The sequence below is a fragment of the Pundamilia nyererei genome, unplaced genomic scaffold, assembly GCF_000239375.1.
Source record: "Pundamilia nyererei isolate P.nyererei 1_Seehausen unplaced genomic scaffold, PunNye1.0 scaffold00101, whole genome shotgun sequence".
Lineage (NCBI taxonomy): Eukaryota > Metazoa > Chordata > Actinopteri > Cichliformes > Cichlidae > Pundamilia > Pundamilia nyererei.
The window spans coordinates 2,279,285-2,296,587 of record NW_005187502.1 but is presented as its reverse complement, the minus strand read 5'-3'; the positions used below and the strand labels follow the sequence as shown (position 1 = coordinate 2,296,587).

The 17,303-nt window shown below is 41.7% G+C and overlaps 1 protein-coding gene across 1 annotated transcript in view; it reads left to right on the top strand.

Moving 5' to 3' along the window:
• The first annotated feature begins 3,333 nt into the window (after positions 1-3,333).
• Positions 3,334-17,303, top strand: part of gfod1 (glucose-fructose oxidoreductase domain containing 1) — a 34,463-nt gene continuing 20,493 nt past the window's right edge. The window contains exon 1 of the mRNA XM_005740585.2: positions 3,334-3,601. Coding sequence (XP_005740642.1) covers positions 3,349-3,601 — 253 coding nt within the window. The 5' untranslated portion in view covers positions 3,334-3,348. The remainder of the gene's footprint in view (positions 3,602-17,303) is intronic.

Sequence of the window (17,303 nt, the reverse complement as noted above, 5' to 3'; positions counted from 1 at the left end):
GACACCAAGAAACACAGGGCTTAAATACACAGAGGGAGCAATCAGGGAATGGGTAACAGGAGGGAAACACAGCTGGGGCAAATCAGGCCTAACGAGACAAGGGGGAAGCAAAACCAGACACATTAACATCAGACATGGACTTTCAAAGTAAAACAGGAAACATAACACAGACTCACGGGCAGGCACTAAAACAAAGGGAACAGAGACGTGGGAACAGGGCAGACACAAACACTGACTGAACAGGGGGATAAAGGAACTAAAGATACACATAGACGCAAACTAGACAAGGGGATGCAGGTGATAGGGGAGACAGAGCAACTAAAGAAGACAGAGACCTAAGCCATAAAACAGAACTCAAAGAAACCAAAAACTAGGAAGTATACATAATATTATAAACTCAAAAACCCTGGGTCGACGACCCAGGCATCCTAACAGGCGCGACTGTGATGTTTGCAACATTTACATTTTTCCCTAAGTCAGAACAGTTACTACCATGTTTTCAATAAAGGCACATGGATGACAGGTTTCTGATGTCATAACTTCAGGAGGAGGTTTCTGTGTGTGCTACAAAAACCTTAAACCTTTTTTCTTTATATGGTGTTTCTGAGCAGGCACACGCTGTGTCAGAAACAGTAAAGAACTCTCAGCTTTGACCTTTGACAGCTAGCAGCTGTTTTCTGTGTGCAGTCTGCACCTAGCAAGTTCAGAGTCTATCTCTCTCTCCTGTTCGCTCTGTACATCCTTGAGCAAATGATCTGGAGAGGGAGATGTTTCCATCCATCTGCACAAATGTGTTATTGGCAGACACAAAGAAGTCTCACTGGTGTTTCAGACCCCCAATGAACCAAAATAACAGTCCAGTAATGCAATATTGTGCGCTCATGTCTGTATTGATTTGTGACATTCAGCTTTTTCCATTCATTGAACGAGGTCCTGCTGGGTCATTAGGATGTTTTCTTTCAATGATTTACACACACACACAAATATATGTAAATAAAACAGGGCAAAAGATTAACTTAAGCTTATTATTTGTTCAGTCTGTGTGATTAGGAAGTTAACTCTGTCATGCATGACTTGTGACAACCTCAATCAGGATTTTTTTAACATATTTTTATTCATCTTTAGGCTTGAAAAGATGAATAAAAATACTCATGAAACCCTGATTGGGGTTGTCATAAGTCATGCATGACAGAGTTAAATAACAATAATTACAATGAAACAGGTCGTACATCTATAGTAACATTAAACAACCAGTGGGTGGCAGGGTATGGAGTGGCACATCAATGTCCAATGTAGTGGTTTATGTGCAAGTATACCATCAACACTGACACAAATACAAGAAAACGGCCTTTGAATAGCGGTCCGCTGTAGCGACCACTATGCGTGAAAGGGTTAATGAATCATAGACGATGATGGCCAAAAGATTTATAGTCTTGTAGGAGTGAAAAAAGGGCCCTCAGCTTCATTGATCTATACCAATGGCAAAAACATACAGCTTGTGACTGACTGGTGCATCAGGACGCAGGCAATACATCTTTCTATACAGTCTTTGGTTAAAATACCATTTTTATATTGTTGGCTAGCAATCACACCTGATGCACTTAGGTGAAGTGAACTGGTGTGACTGGTGATGACACCTTTTGCAGGTATCTGGTCATAGAATGAACAATGACAGTACAGGGATCAACACAATTTCAAATATGACACTTTATGGGTCCAATTACTCTGATGCACAGGTCAACATTCAGGTTGCTAAAACATGAAACGGTACAGAATGACCAGAGGGAACATCTTCTGGGAAGCATTTACTACCGTGAAAATCTTGTAATATTTCTGCCTTAGCACTGCAAAAAACTGAAATTATTATTAGTTAATAATAAGACAGTAAATCAAAAATACATAACAGTAAGCAGACACAATTTAGTCATGGCTGTGATGTGGTCCTCTGCAGCTTCTGTAGCTGCAGTGAATGTAGCTACAGTGTTGTTGGTGTGTGTGGTTTCCACGCTATTAACATCAGAAAAAGCAGATATGTGGAGGAACCACGCAGCTGTCTATTTTTTATCACTTTCATCAAATTTAGGAGTATATATACACTACGTTTATTGTATCTTTAATTAATAAGAAAACTCCAGACATTCCATTCTGAGCTCAAGAAGCTTCTGATAGGTTAGTAGAGTCCATTTGAGTAAATTGGTGGCACACCTGTGGATGCATATAAGGCACCCCCAAAATACAGAGCCTGTTTCTTTGACATGGGAAGACATATCAACCAAAACACCAGGAAAAGAATTGTAGACCTCCATAAGTGTGGCTCAATTTTGAATACAATTTGGGTGCCATTTGTAATTAAGAAATACATACAATTTCTCTCTTTACTCTTAAATTTAACAAATATGTTTTTTATATTTATCTAAAAAGAATAAACATTTAGTCTGATTTAATGTTTTACAATTAAAAAAGTGATTGTGTTTTTATTGGAAGAGTATGTAAATATCTGGTTTCAACTGTATATTTGATGATGTTGGTGTTTGGCTTGATTGTTAGCACAAAGAGTCTCATGTTACCACAATAAAGAGGTGTTGTTAGTGTAGTGCAGGTTTTGTTTATTTTCTGCTCTGAATGTGCACTTTTTTCTACTAGTTTCTATGAAAAGTGCTGCAGAATTAAAGTTTTATTCGATTGGTTGATTGTAACTCATATGAATCACACATACACACGAACAACCATGCAACGTGGAGCTTTTATTTTGAAATGGTGCTGCTAGTAGCGGTTCCTGTGTGTGTGTGTGTGTGTGTGTGTGTGTGTGTGTGTGTGTGTGTGTGTTGCACCATCAGTAACGTCTCCAGCACCGTAGCACTGGGATCCTACGGGGAGCGGGCACAGGGTGACGGCGGTGTTTCCGGCAACCTGCCGTCAGACCAAGCGCTTTCCCGGCTCACGTTTCTTCCAGCCCCCGTTATCTTCAGGGAGGGTCCTGCAGGGGGAGGAGTAAGCAAACCGCGGAGGAGGGGACACGCTCTCCGCCTGCTTGGCGCAGTCAGTGCGGTGATAGCTGTCAGACGCGGACGAGGTGAAGAGCGGAATGGTTCATTTATAGACTTCTTCGCTCAAGCGCAGAAGCCCGGGTCGGATTTCCGCCTTTCTCGGGTTATTTTTCGGCGGGTGATAACGACAGTACGTGTCCGTTCGCAGAGAGGAAATGCCGCACAGAGATTGTGTGAGTGCAGGTGGATGGCCAACCTGACGGTCCCCGCCGCCGCTTCCCTTCACAGCTCTGCTGTCGTCCGGAGCTGCGAACACCAAGCGAATCCACACAGAACCAAATCCAACTAATAACCTGGAGCTATGCTTCCTGGGGTCGGCGTGTTCGGCACCAGCCTCACCGCACGGGTGATCATCCCGCTGCTGAAGAACGAGGGCTTCGCCGTTAAAGCGCTGTGGGGCCGGACACAGGAGGAGGCGGAGGAGCTGGCCAAGGAGATGAACGTGCCCTTTTACACCAACAGGATCGACGACGTGCTGCTTCATCAGGATGTGGATCTGGTCTGCATCAACCTGCCGCCGCCTCTGACGCGGCAGATCGCAGTCAAGACACTGGGTGAGTCTGGCTGCTCCTCCTGCTGCTGCTGTTAGGATGGATGTTGCGGGCCTAGCGTGCAGGCTGCACCGGGCCACTCTTTAACACCACATACCGCCTTAGTATGCTCACAGTGCTGCAGTGGATGAGACCTAGAAGTGGGAGCTTAGTTAGCAGGTGTGGTTGTTAATGATAGATGCCCCGAGCTTTATCTCACCAGCGGTGAGCGTTGAAAGTGTCCTCTTGGATGACTTACAGCAAGCTGTTTGTGTCCTTAACAGGGGGCTCTGCAGCTGCTGTGCTCCTGAGCAAAACACTGCTTTTCCTCCCCCTTTGCAAAATCTGTGCACAAACGTTTGCAAGTTGCAAACGTCTCTGACAGGATGTTATAATGTTTTGCATTCATAAAATGATGCATTAGTGAAGACATGCAGTTTAGATGTGAGTATATGGGGACTCCCTGCGAGGCAAGGTCTTCAGTCAAACAGCAGATTTAACCCATATTAGTGAAACTGTCACACACAGAAAACTAGAAACCCCCAGAGACCAGGCCTGCATGCAGGACAAGACACACACACACACAGAGGTTGTTCTAGTTTGAATGTGGAGCAGTGCAGCTTATTTTAGAGATCACATCCAGGAGCGGTGACCCTGCTGTGAGAGAATGGTGGTAAGAACTGCCGAGCTCTACATCACACAGGCTTTATTTGCCCCACAGTCTGGCAGCAGAGCTCAGCTGGCAGTGAGCTTTAATAGGTCAGGTCTGCTGAACACCGAAAACAAACGGGTTCAAAGACACAAAAGCATCCGGGGAAGTATTAGGTTATATCTGGGAAAACATGTTCCTGCTTAGCTACCAAGCTGCAGGAAACAGGAGAGTGTGTAGGACGGTAACAAGGTGAGAGGTAACATCTTCAGCCGCATTGTTTTGTTTCATTAGCAACCTCAAAGATATTCCAGTCATGATGACATAAGTTAAAATGCTGAAACAAGTGACCTGCTCTATATAGCTGTGGTGTCACTAGTTGTAGTCATTTCCCTACAGTTATAAATATCCCCAGTATTAACCATGATTAATATGAAATTAAGATGATTATATTTATCATGGTTAATTAATCCCTGGCTGTCAGGGAGTCTGTTTAAACTCATTTAGAGAGGGAGCCCGTGATCTCAGACAGCAATAAGTCATTACGAACATTAAAGGAAGTGCTAATGACAGACCATAAGAGTAAACATTACCTTAACTTTAACCCTACGTCGACTTGAGGTGCAAACAGTTGCATAACTAGTTTAGCAGATGCTGCTTTACTAAAGCAGTAAAACTCGCTACACTGCTTATTTAAAAAGCCCATCATTGTCTTTCATTTTGCCACACTTTCATTAAAATAAGGTGAGCCAATGCTTTGGAATGCGTTGGCACAGAATGTAAATACGCTACATCACATTCATGCGCATTTTATGGACACTGCAGGTCCGACCAGTGTGGTAGCAGAACCAGTTTAACCCATCCCAGCTTACTACTACATTTGTTGCACTTTTGCGTCATCACTGTAATAATGACAGGAAGGACAGAAGGTGGGTCAGAAGTGAACATTTTGCAGTCCAGGGTCCAGACCAGGTGTCCTAAGGTTAAATATTAGACTTAGGACTTAAATAAAATATTAGCATTGTTCAGGATGTCATCTAAAGAAGTAAGTGATGAGTTGAAGAATGGATCACCACCTTGGTAAAAATGGTTAAAACCCCAGCAACACCCAGTAACTGAATGAATAAATAAAGGCTGTAGTTGGCGCCATAAGAGCCAAGGAGGCCTAAACAATTTCTTTCTTGTTTTTAGTGGCTGGAGTGAAGCTTTTCATAAATTCACGTGATCCTCATTGGCACAAAAAACACTTGAACATCTACAGTTCCATGACAACGTGGCATACTCTGTGCAGGTCACGTGATCTGATGTCAAGAGCTCCTATAAGCTATTTAGTAAATGGCCTGTATTTGTATAGCGCTTTACTAGTCCCTAAGGACCCCAAAGCGCTTTACATCCAGTCATCCACCCATTCACACACACGTTCACACACTGGTGATGGCAAGCTACATTGTAGCCACAGCCACCCTGGGGCGCACTGACAGAGGCGAGGGTGCCGGACACTGGCGTCACCGGGCCCTCTGACCACCACCAGTAGGCAACGGGTGAAGTGTCTTGCCCAAGGACACAACGACCGAGACTGTCGGAGCCAGGGCTCAAACCGGCAACCTTCCGATTACAAGGCGAACTCCCAACTCTTGAGCCACGATCGCAGCAGAACCACACGTAGCACTCAGAGTGGGTTCTTGGTTTGTTCTCAGATGGTTTATAACACAAAAAAGAAAAAAAAAGCTGTAGCAAATTCTAAAGAAAAGATATGCATGAACAAGCTTCCCCCTTATCAGTAACTGTCACTTTCACTTAACACACTCGACCTGCTCCTTCCCACTTGTCCTGTCTTATGTTATCGTACTACAGTAACTCAAAGTCAACTTTGAGTTATTGTAGTGCGATAACTCCACATGTCAGCCACCTCCACATCGGTTGTCATGCTCCTGTGGAACACAGTTACCCTGACCTATAGGAGAGGCTGTTTCAAAACTCTTCCAGAAGCAAGTCTTGCTGCTTGGTAGCCAGCTTGACAATGACCCTGGGCACCTCTTTGGGTCTGAGAGCCCTTATTTAAACGAGCTTGAATTGGCATGCTTTATTCCCAATGTGTTATACTCATGTTATACAGCTTATTTCCAAAGTGCTGACACAATCATTGTCTCTGTCCCTGCTAGCAAAGAGCAGAAGAGACGACACGCTAAATCACATCATCATAAGTCAAGAAAACAACAAGTACATGTACCTTCATATTTACATGATAATGAGACATGCTGTATTTTTGCCACTGCGCCGCTGAACCTCTGCTGAGCCCGTGCACTGCTGCTGTTTGACTGTAACAAGCTCGTTGGGTGCAGTGGTGGAACAGCTGCCATTTTTACCATTATGGGATTCTTCCATAGTGTCAGGTCTCTGTTGAACATTGTGTCAAGGTGTCTGTTAGGGCCAAGTGTAGTGCGACTGCCATGGAGCAGGCCTCCTCAGGGGACTGCAGCTGAAGGTTAGAAATGTTTGCTCATGAGCAGGATGCCAGACAGGCTGTATAACCCCATGTACAGTCGGTCTTCCTCATACTGGAACCGCTGCTGATTCTTAGTGTAATAGTTGTGTAATAGTCAGTCTCCTGTATGGAGATAAGGCCTCTGCGGCTCCATTCATTCCCACACTGCTGCCTTGTTTGCTCCCTGGCTTCACCTGATTCTGTAACGTGAGCTAACAAAAGGGATGGGACTGATGTACAGTGGATATTTGCTCATGCCATGACTGCACTCTTCTCAGTATGTACTTATGCATACTAGGGCTGCCACGATTAGTCGACTAGTCACGATTATGTCGACTATTAAAATCGTCGACGACTAATTTAATAGTCGACGCATCGTTTGAAGCTTTGTAAGATCACAAAGGACGCAGGAATGAGTAGTAGGATTTAAGAGTGTAATAACGGACTGAAACAGAAGATGGCAGCACTGCATGTACAAGGATGCCAGCTGCCATTAAACCCCAAAGAAGAAGAAGCTGTGTCCCAGAATTCATAGCGCAGCCCAGCGCAGTTGTCAACAATGGTGGCAGCTAGTTAGTTTTAACTTTACTCTTATTATTCTTTCTGGGTCACAAAATAAACCTTTAACATATTTTCAGGCGAGAATGTAGCTGTGTAAACCTCAAATATCTGCTCAGTTTATCAAGACACCACGTATTTTCAAAAGCGCGCAGACGTTTTCGGAGACGTCTGTTACCCACTAGCTCGTTAGCTAGGCGGGGGCAAGGCTAACTAGAGCCGTGAGAAAGCAAGGAGTTTATTAAACTTCACCGAAACAATCTGCAAATTTCATTAAAAATTAATAAACTACCATCTTGTCTTTATTTTTAGTTAGCACAAACACTTCAAGCTGTAAGCTAATGATAGTTATATAAGACCAGATGCTGCTGGTGCAATAAGCTGTACGCTGTACGTCCAATGGATGATGATCTGATTAGTCGACTAATCGCAAAAATAATCGGTGACTAGTCGACTATCAAAATAATCGTTTGTGGCAGCCCTAATGCATACCCTAAATGAGAAGTCACACCAGCACAGGCACGTGACAACAAGGGAGCGAAAACTATCTTTTCAGTGTTAAAGGTTGCTCAAACGAAGTGAGTCTGTCCCAGTGAACTCAACTGGACCCGCATGCCAACTACATCAGCTCTGTCACTAGCCCTTCTTCCTCCTCTCTTTCCTCTCAGCTCATTTCCTCTTAGCTTCACTGCATGCGCGCCGCCTGTTCCTTTCCACCCACCTCTCTTCAGCCGGTCTGCGTCTGGGCCCGATCCTGTTGGCGTTCTGTTGGGCAAACATGAAACAGTGTTTGCAAATTCTGTTGAACTCGGCCTCCATAATCACACCAAGTCAGAATATTATAAACATGATACTGTACATTTTTTAGGTTGCTTTATAGACACACAAAACTTTGCTACTGCAGCTGTTAATTATTTTCCATATAGATAAACCTTTTATTTCTTTATCTATTTTTAAATCTTTGTCCTTGTTCTTCAAAAGAGATCAGATGAGTTTGCCTGGAGTTGAAGCTGGCACCGGAAAGTTGAGGCCCTTTCAATTAAGGGTGGGAATCAGCAGACAACCCATGAACCCGCGATTCATTCATGATACAATGTTATCACAATTTCTTAACATTGTGATATTGCAATAAAATATAATTTAACTGCAAAGTCTGTCCTTAAAGGAAAACTTTACTAAAGCAAAACTACAAAATAAGATTGCACAACAATGCCATCACTAAAAGCCGCCATAAATATTGCCCTAAGACGGAGCAGTCAGATATTGGTTATCAGTCTGATATCAGACTGTGATTGTGATTATACGCCGGTTAACTGCAGTAATTAAATATTTGTCTAAATAAACAGAAATTCACTCATGTGACTGAGCCATTAGCTCGCTCTGAGTTAGGAGCTAGCTTTGTCACGCTAACATGACTGGAGCAGTTTTAATTTAAAGGTTAGAAATTCAGATTTTTCAAGAATATAAATGTTTATTGGTAGATATAATGAACACACACACACACACACAAAATAATAATACATGTAGCTTGATGCTAATTCTTAGTGTTTTATCAGCAGCTACATGGTAATGTGTTAAGAAGTGTGGGAAATTACTGGTCCAGATATTTTTCTCTCCTTTCAGTTGCATCATATTTATGGAACACTGATTCACAACAGCTCAGTTAATTCCTCTCAAAGGTAGATGACCTATTGCTAGGTAACAATGTCACCATTAGGTTCACATGGGAATTTCTCACTTTGAAAAGAGCCAAACGTTTGCAATCATTCCACCTTTAGTTGGAAAATTCGGACTGCCGCTCGATTGTTTCTTATCAGACAAAGTGTTCGAGTTCTTCCAGTATTCATTAAACCCCATCAAATGACAAAGACATGGGACTGTCAACACGATTAAGAAATTGCATCTGTCTGACCTTTTTATCTGTGCTGGCAACTGTTGCGAAATTCAGAATTTGATCACACTAATGCAGGACTGTCCTTTCCAAGAGAATCACGCCCTTTGCGCGAGCTTTAATTATCAGCTCAGTGTCTTCCAGCAGCCGTGTTAGCACGCATGCTTGTGTCCTCACCTTCGCATGGTGCAGAACTTGGACGCCTAGCAGTCAAGAACAAGCGTCTCTCTAACATGTGCTAATATTGTGGAGTACTGCCATCTTTTGCCAGTGAAAACAATAGTGAGCAGCAAGTGAAAGTGAAACTTTAAAGTGGTTTCAGATGAGAGGTGAACTCCAGTGTGTTTGGTCAAAGCTTTGAATTAAAACAGCATTTTTGCTTGTTAATGTAGAAAGTTTAGTTTGTAACACAAGAAAAGAAACCAAAATAGAAAGCTAAGATCAAGATAGAGAGACAACTATCTCAGGTGTCACACATGCACACGGAGCAGATGTAACAGCCACATTCTGGGATCCTTTTTTGTGGTTAATAATTGTTATAAAATTGTGTAATGTTTATCAGATATACGCACTCACACCGTGACTGGACTTGAACTCCAAGTAGATGCTCGTAGAAAGCAGTGGTAAATTTTACAGATGGCAGACTTGGTGGTAAAGTTGAAAATAAAATTACAGTGAATCGCAATATCAGCTGACCACTGAAATTTCATCAGCAGACACGGCCCACACGCCTGCCCTTTCTTGCATCACTGTTTTCACGACAGCTCTGTGAAAGTCTTACGCAGTCACTGATTGGCTGACCCGAGGGACTGAAGCACTAAAACTTCCTCTTCTATCAGGGCGTGTGAGCTGATAGTAATCTGCCTGTGGCCTGCTTATTGCTCATTCCTCATTGCTTATTGCTTACCTCATGAGCTGAAATGTGATCAGGTTTCTTCAACAGAAGAATGTGAACTTTGCCTTTGACCACATTGACCGGTTTGTTTTTACCCTCTCTTCATTTGAATTTTGTGATGCATGAACACACCGTCTAATACTGATTATACTTCGCAAACATTTAATTCAACAATTGAATTCAACATACATTGAATGCAAAATCAGACATAAATCTAAAAATGTTTGGTTTATGTGTTTGTCGTCTTATAATCCGTCCATAATAGTTGAATATTTGGGGTAACAAAAGCTTACAGTCATATATTATTTCATATTAGGATGTTCTATGCTGAAGGTGAGAATAAGTCATTCATCATATAATAATATTATATAATTTTTAGTATTTAGCAGTACACTAAGTGTTGCAGTAAAATATACTGCAATTTATCATCTTTTGTCAAATCAAGTTAAACTTTGTCTATATATCTGTTTTATTCATTAAATAAAGTTATCTCACTATATTTATTTTTATTTAAATAGGTGTAGAATAAGATCACTGTTGCCCTCAGATAAAGTCAGTCTGCTTTGTGTCTGATATCAGTCTGAGACTGACTGGAGTTTAGTTGGCAATAACATGCAATCTTCTTTGATAATACATCAAATAACTGATAAATCATTGAAAATCACATATCAGCTGCTGTCTACATAAACTGAATTTCCAACAGACAAAACAATGATTGTTTTAATTGATCTCACTAAATCAAATTGAAAGAAATATTCAATATTTACTTGTTTTTAAATCCAAGTTGGGTTTACTCAGTGAAATTAAAGTCTGACTGTTAATATTAACAGTTACATTATCCAGCCAGCCGTCTCTGTATTGTGTGTCCTCCCTTTACCCCTGCTTGAATGACTGAGTACAGAATTAAGAACTAATAATAACCACGAGGATTTTAGGAAAATGGAAAATCACCGGTGGAAGCGAACAGCACCACACATGTTCTTCAGGTTTTACATGAGCAGATAAGCATACTTGGTCTACATTACAGTGAACCTGTCGGTCTTGTTGAGCAGCTTCTTGACTTCCATTGGGATTTCTTTTGCAGTTCTTCCTCTGGTTTCTCTTTCTTATTAATCTAGCACTCCTGTGGTGTGAAGCTTGTATTAGCGTTTCCAGTTTGCTGCATCCAGAGTAATGCCCTCAGGTTGTTGAGACATATGTACAATACATTTCAGTCCCGTTGGTTTTAGGTGTCCTGTATAGCTTTGCAGTAGAATCATTTCTGTTCTTTAACTTCCTCCTGGGTAGATGCTTTGTGAAAATGCAAGAAAAAGAAGAAGGACGATGCCCCAGTTTGTCATCCTGTTTTGGGGATCATTCAGAAGGCTGTGCAAAGGTTCTCAGGTGTCCCTGCATGAACAAAAATACTTCAGACTGTTGACGGTCCAGTAAGTGCCTGAGAGTTGGACTATAGTCTCACACTACTTAAAGTGTTGAGGTTTTTCTTTGTCTTCTGTCACATATATAATGTTAAAGTGGTGGACACTCATATTCAAACGTGTGTGTGTGTGTATCTGAAATGTGTATTACACAAAACTACTTTAGTGGAGGCCAAGGATAAAAGTATATAGGTGAAAATGAGCATACTGGGTCACTAATCACCTTGTTAAGATTGTGCTTTTATTCTGATAAATGTTCTCGTTTTTGCAGAAGCTTGAATGGCTGTGGGTCACACGCTAATGGGGAATCTGAGAGTTGAACTGAAATGTAAGACGAGCATGAGTTTCAGGTGCGCTTTCTGTCCCCTCGTGTGGTTCCGTTTTGTTGAAGGCGAAGGAAGTGCAGCTCTACAGCTCAGCTCTGCGGTGCACTTTTACAGTGATGATGAGCAACAGGCACAGCACAGCATGCTGTGTCTTTGTAAAGCGACTGTTGGCACCTTGTGACGTTTGTGTAAAATCCCTTTCAAGTGTTCACTTCATCACTTGTGTCATTGTGAAATTCCAAAATTGATTTCTGTTGTAATTCTGAGAAAAATGCAACATAGATCACAAGGAAGTTGAAAAGGTCAAGCAGCCGCACAGCATGACTGCTGAGCATGAAACTGACAGCACTGGGGTGTGTTTTCTGCACCAGTCATTATTCAGGTTGATTAGTAATACATACGTGAGAATGACAAATCAACAGAAAAACTTGAACCCTTGAGCAAGAATTGACCTGATAAGGACTCTAATTTGGACCACAAGATGGATTTGAATGGATTTAATGGATCCCTACCTTTGAGAGAATTCCCTCTAAATAAATGCAGAGTTGTACTGGGTGATCACTTTAGTCCTTTAACAATTCTGTCCTGTCAAGAGTGGTCTAATGCTCCTTCCATGGGGCAGGTGACATCTCTGAATGGCTACATGAGTATGAAGGTGATAAAGTCCTACTTGGACACACTGAAATCAGAACACCTGTTGAAAAGCTTCCTCAGTCCTTTTTAAAGTGTATTTGTCCTGTCTCCCTCCCTGAGTGCTGTTCTGCCTTTGGGTGGCCCTGCAGAACAGCACTCAGGGAGGGAGTGCTGTTCTGCAGCAGGAAAAACTCCTGTTAAAAGGGAGTTTTTCCTTCCCAGTGTCACCAAATGTTTGCTCATAGGGAGTTATCTGATTGTTGGGTTTTTCTCTATGTTATTGTAACATCTTTTACCTTAGAATATAAGGCCCCTTGAAGTGATAAGGGGCCTTATATTTTTGAAATTAAAAAAACTGTAATTGAATTATCAAATGTGAATCTGGTTTCTCTCGTCTCACTGATAGAAGATATCTAAGCTGCACAGCCAGACGCTCGTTCATGCTGCTGGCTGGACCAGACTGTACCTGCTAATTATAGCATGTAAAGCTCAGTAGATGGACAGTTTGGGCAATCGCTCGTCTCCATAATGTGACTGTGTGTAATGTGAAGGATGTTGGCTATAATGAAAGCCCGCAGAAAAATATAACTGTAGCATCTGTAGCATCTTTCAGTTCACTGTTTAGGTTTTACCGCATTCAACTTTTCTGTCTTGGTCCAGTCCAGCACATAAACAAATCCAAGCATTTTCTTTAGGTATCCCTGTGTTTGTGTTGTTCCTGCATGATCAATATGAACAGTGTGTAGATAACAGGTAACTATGAAGCATTATGCAGACTAAAAGCCAGCAGTAATCAGGTCAAGGGGGTTTGAGTGACGCTAAACATGCAGTGTGTTATTGAGCTGTCATCATAATAGAGGACTGCTACAGTTAACAGTAGATGATATCTGCAGTAGTTTGAAATCTAAATCATGCCCATGGTTCATCAGCACTACACGAGCTCTCAGACACCTGCTCTGCAGGGCCACCCAAAGGCACGGGTTTATTTATAACTTTAATACTAAGGATGTCATCATAAATACATGTTTCCACCTCTGATACGCTTACCTAACAGCACTTTTGACTGGTGATGAGCTCTCTGGCAGCCCACTGAACATGTTTAAAGTGCAAACAATGCCCAAATGTACAAATTACAAGAGAATAGTCAGGCTTTTTGACACAAATTTGTCATCACTGAAGAAAAAAGAAAATGTAAAATGAGTGTCATTAAATTAGTTTAACATTCATATTGTTAACAAGCTTAAAAGAAATGTTAATTGTACATGTGTTATTAAAAATACATCTTAGCTTAGCTTGCATTTCCTTTGTTAGCAATAGCCTGAAAACCATGAAGTTGTTTTTCCTATGTTTACCCGCTTCAGTGTGTTTGCCAGATGTGGAAATTAAAAAAAAAAAAAATCTATTTCTTTATCATAATGCATAAGAGCATGTGTGAAAATGCTTTGTGTGTGGAGTTTGCTCTCTATTGTTAAAGTGACAGCTACGCTAACACTAGCTAGCTGCTACTAGGCCAGTCATAGCTACAAATGTGTGAATGCATTAGGAAGGCCACACCACCAAATGTATGCCTGTATGTCAGGACAGTTGATGCATAATTTTCCAAATTTCCAACTATTACCACATCATGGCATGTTGTTTTAGATAAACATTACGGAGTATGATATAAAAAAAAATCAAGCTGTTTGGAACAGCTAAATATTGGCTGCAGAAAAGCAACTTAGGGGTTAATAAAGTGCATATTAACTAGCTAACATTTCTAATTAATCTTGTCATCTGATGACTTATTTCCAGCTACCACACACACCATTTTGGTTAAACCACATTGTATAAATGAGGGAGTCCAACCAGTGTTAGTGTTTTCTGTTTGAGTTGCTATAACCAGAGCAGGTCACTCATTATGGAAAAATAACCTTTTTCTGTATTTATCACACTCTTAAATGATAAAAAGGTACACGAGAAGAGAGCACCTCTGATGTAGTCTACAGAAGGGCTCCGTTTTCTTCAGGGTGACTTTGCTTGCATTCATCAGCCTGATGGATGAAGGGCCCTTTGGCTGAGCGGTGCTTCTGAGTGGTTTAGCTCCAGACAAATTAACCACCCTCGCAGACGGAGTCAGCCAGGAGATAGAGTGGTATGCCGACATTCCCAGGCCTTCTTTTTTTGCTTTCTCCGCTTGTGTTTTTCACCACAAGTTTCCCACTGGTTTGCGTTCATGTTCTACTGGATGTCCATTAACATGTTAATGACAGCCTGGGAGCGCAAGTGTGAAAAAGTGTGTTTTAGAGACAGAGGAATGAACTGAGAGACGATGAGGAGCAGTGAGGAAGAAAAGCAGAGAGAAAGCTTGTCATCCTGTGAAATTGCCTTTGTGTGTTGGATGAATGGCCGGACGGGGGAAGCTCTTTCAGCTCACCGCCACGCTGTGCGGACAAGTGAGCATTCCTGGAGAAAAGGAAAGTAGAAACCTCCCCGTCCCTGCCCCTTCGACATGCCCGCTTTCTTCTGCATGGACCCATTAGGGACTGTTGTGTGGCATGAACTTGGGGTCCAGGCTTTGGAACAGGAATCACATTGTGTGTGTATGTGTGTGTGTGTTTGTGTGTGTGTGTTTTTAAATCCAAGGGCATTAGGGAGGCCAGATTTTTATATAGAATGGGCTTTTAGCGTTGAATAATTCTGCATTATTAGACTAGAGTCTTAATGAGGATATTTTCCTCTATTATTATATTTGAACAGGAATGGAAGAGAAGCTTTCAGAGATTTCTCGTTTAGTGTCAGTCAGTAAATCTGCCGTGTGTGGAAAAGGTTTCTGTCTTTATTTTTATTATCCACATGAGGAGAAATGAGAAGCCGGCATTACTTCATTACTTCTCATTCCATCCATCCATCCTCAGCTTCTGAATTATAAAAGAAAATCCTCTCTAACGCACTGGGGTGGATTGGCAACAGTTATTACTGGTAAATAATGGTTGAAATCATTATAGCTGTATCACCAGTTCACATGGGTGACATGTTAAATGAATAAGGTGTTGGTGACACTCAAGCCATCTTCACACATACACTGATGCCCTGAACATTTACATGTTGCCTGACTGAGCAATGTGAGAATAACACATAGTCACAGTCGTAGGAATACGTAAAACACTTGTCATAGTTTTTTTAGTCGAAAGACTAAATTAGACATATTTAGAGGGGCAATCGAGTTTTAAAAAAATAAATAAATAAAGCTGTACTGTTTTCCACATGATTCAGTGAAAAACAAGAGCCAGACGATGTGGCTAAACGCTAACTCATATCTTATCCTGTTATGACCCGTCGCTACTTAATTCCTTCCCGGCCTGAAAACACCTCGCTGATCAGCCTGTTAAAACACTCCCACTTACTGAGTGTCTGTGTGTAGCTAACTGCAGCATGTCAAAACAAAGATACCTGTGCAATCAGCTGCGGTGTTGGGAAACCACTTGAGTAATATTTTCAACTTGCACAAACTTAACCAGTGGCCCCGTCATCATCTTCTCTAGCATGCTGCCGGCTGATGCACTGTCATCAGCTTATGTGGCTCTTTATTCCCCGTCTTGTCCTCTGTTGTTCCGCTCAGATGTCCTTTTATGCGCTGTGTTCAGGAATAGGTCTGTCTGTGTGTCTTAATTGGCCATCAGGGAACAGGGACAAGAGGCATGTGCGGACATGAGTTAAAGCCCCCAAGTTTTTGGTCTGGTTTTTCCGCTAAGACTATTGTAACCACACCAGGTCCTGCACTTTTTTCCTTTTTAACCTTGTTGGGCCTATTTTTAGATCACGCTTGAGCAATAAAAAGCATAAACTGACACTGCGGAGTAACGTGCGACGCAGCAACGCGGTCAACAGGAAGTGATACTTGGGTACTCTGTAGTAAAGTGTGTCTCACTTCCTGTTGTGTGTGGGAAGTGTGCGCTTGGGTGATATTGAGGATTTCTTTCAGCGTTTTCCTGCTAACGACCGGTGACCCTTTGTGTTCTTTTCTTTCTCTGTGCATGTGTGTAACATATGAAATATATCCAGCTGCCCAATAAACAAACGGAGAGATGGAACGATTCAGAAAAATAGAAAACAGATCAAGTTTTTCTCTTCTTCTTTCCATATCAATAATATCTTTGTTGGTCATATATCTCTCTGACTCATGTCTCTTTCCATCCTTCTTATTTTTCTGACAAATTCTTTCCAGCTTGCCCTCATGCATGACTCAGTCATACGACGGGTGTAACTGTGTCGCTGCAGTCTCCCACTGACTTGCTATTATCACACAATCCCAGTCAGCCAGGTGCATGAAAGGAAGTCAGATACCACTATGGAGCGATTTCATGTAATCAGCTTCATTTAAATCTCCACCATTTAAAGGAATTGTCTAAAATCATCAGTTTTTAAAGGTGCTATGGGTCCCATGTTATCAGTGTCCCATTTTTTTTTACTATATATAGCAGAAATAGTTGAGCATTCTCAGCATTGTTTGAAGTCATGATTCTAGCCATACGTTATATATTCAGCCTCCTCCTTGATGGAAATATCTGATTTTTAAGCCCCTAACAGCTCTGTTTGTGCGGTCCAGATAATTGCTAACTTTGTCTGTCTGATTTTCAGTGCTCCCCAGGTATGTCGCATTAGGTTTATAAGATTAGGTGGTCTGTTTGACGTCACTGGACATAGGAAATTCATGGAAACCTTTTAGTATATTGTAATTTAAGTCATCTGAGCAGGAGCCAAATTGCTGCACTTCCTCTGGGCTCTGACTTGAAATTCTAGCCCCTGACGGAAGACCTCGGCCAGTCACACATCTTTTCAAACCAAATCAGGTCGGTAGTATGAAGACTAGAAAAAGCCTGCTTGGAAATTAA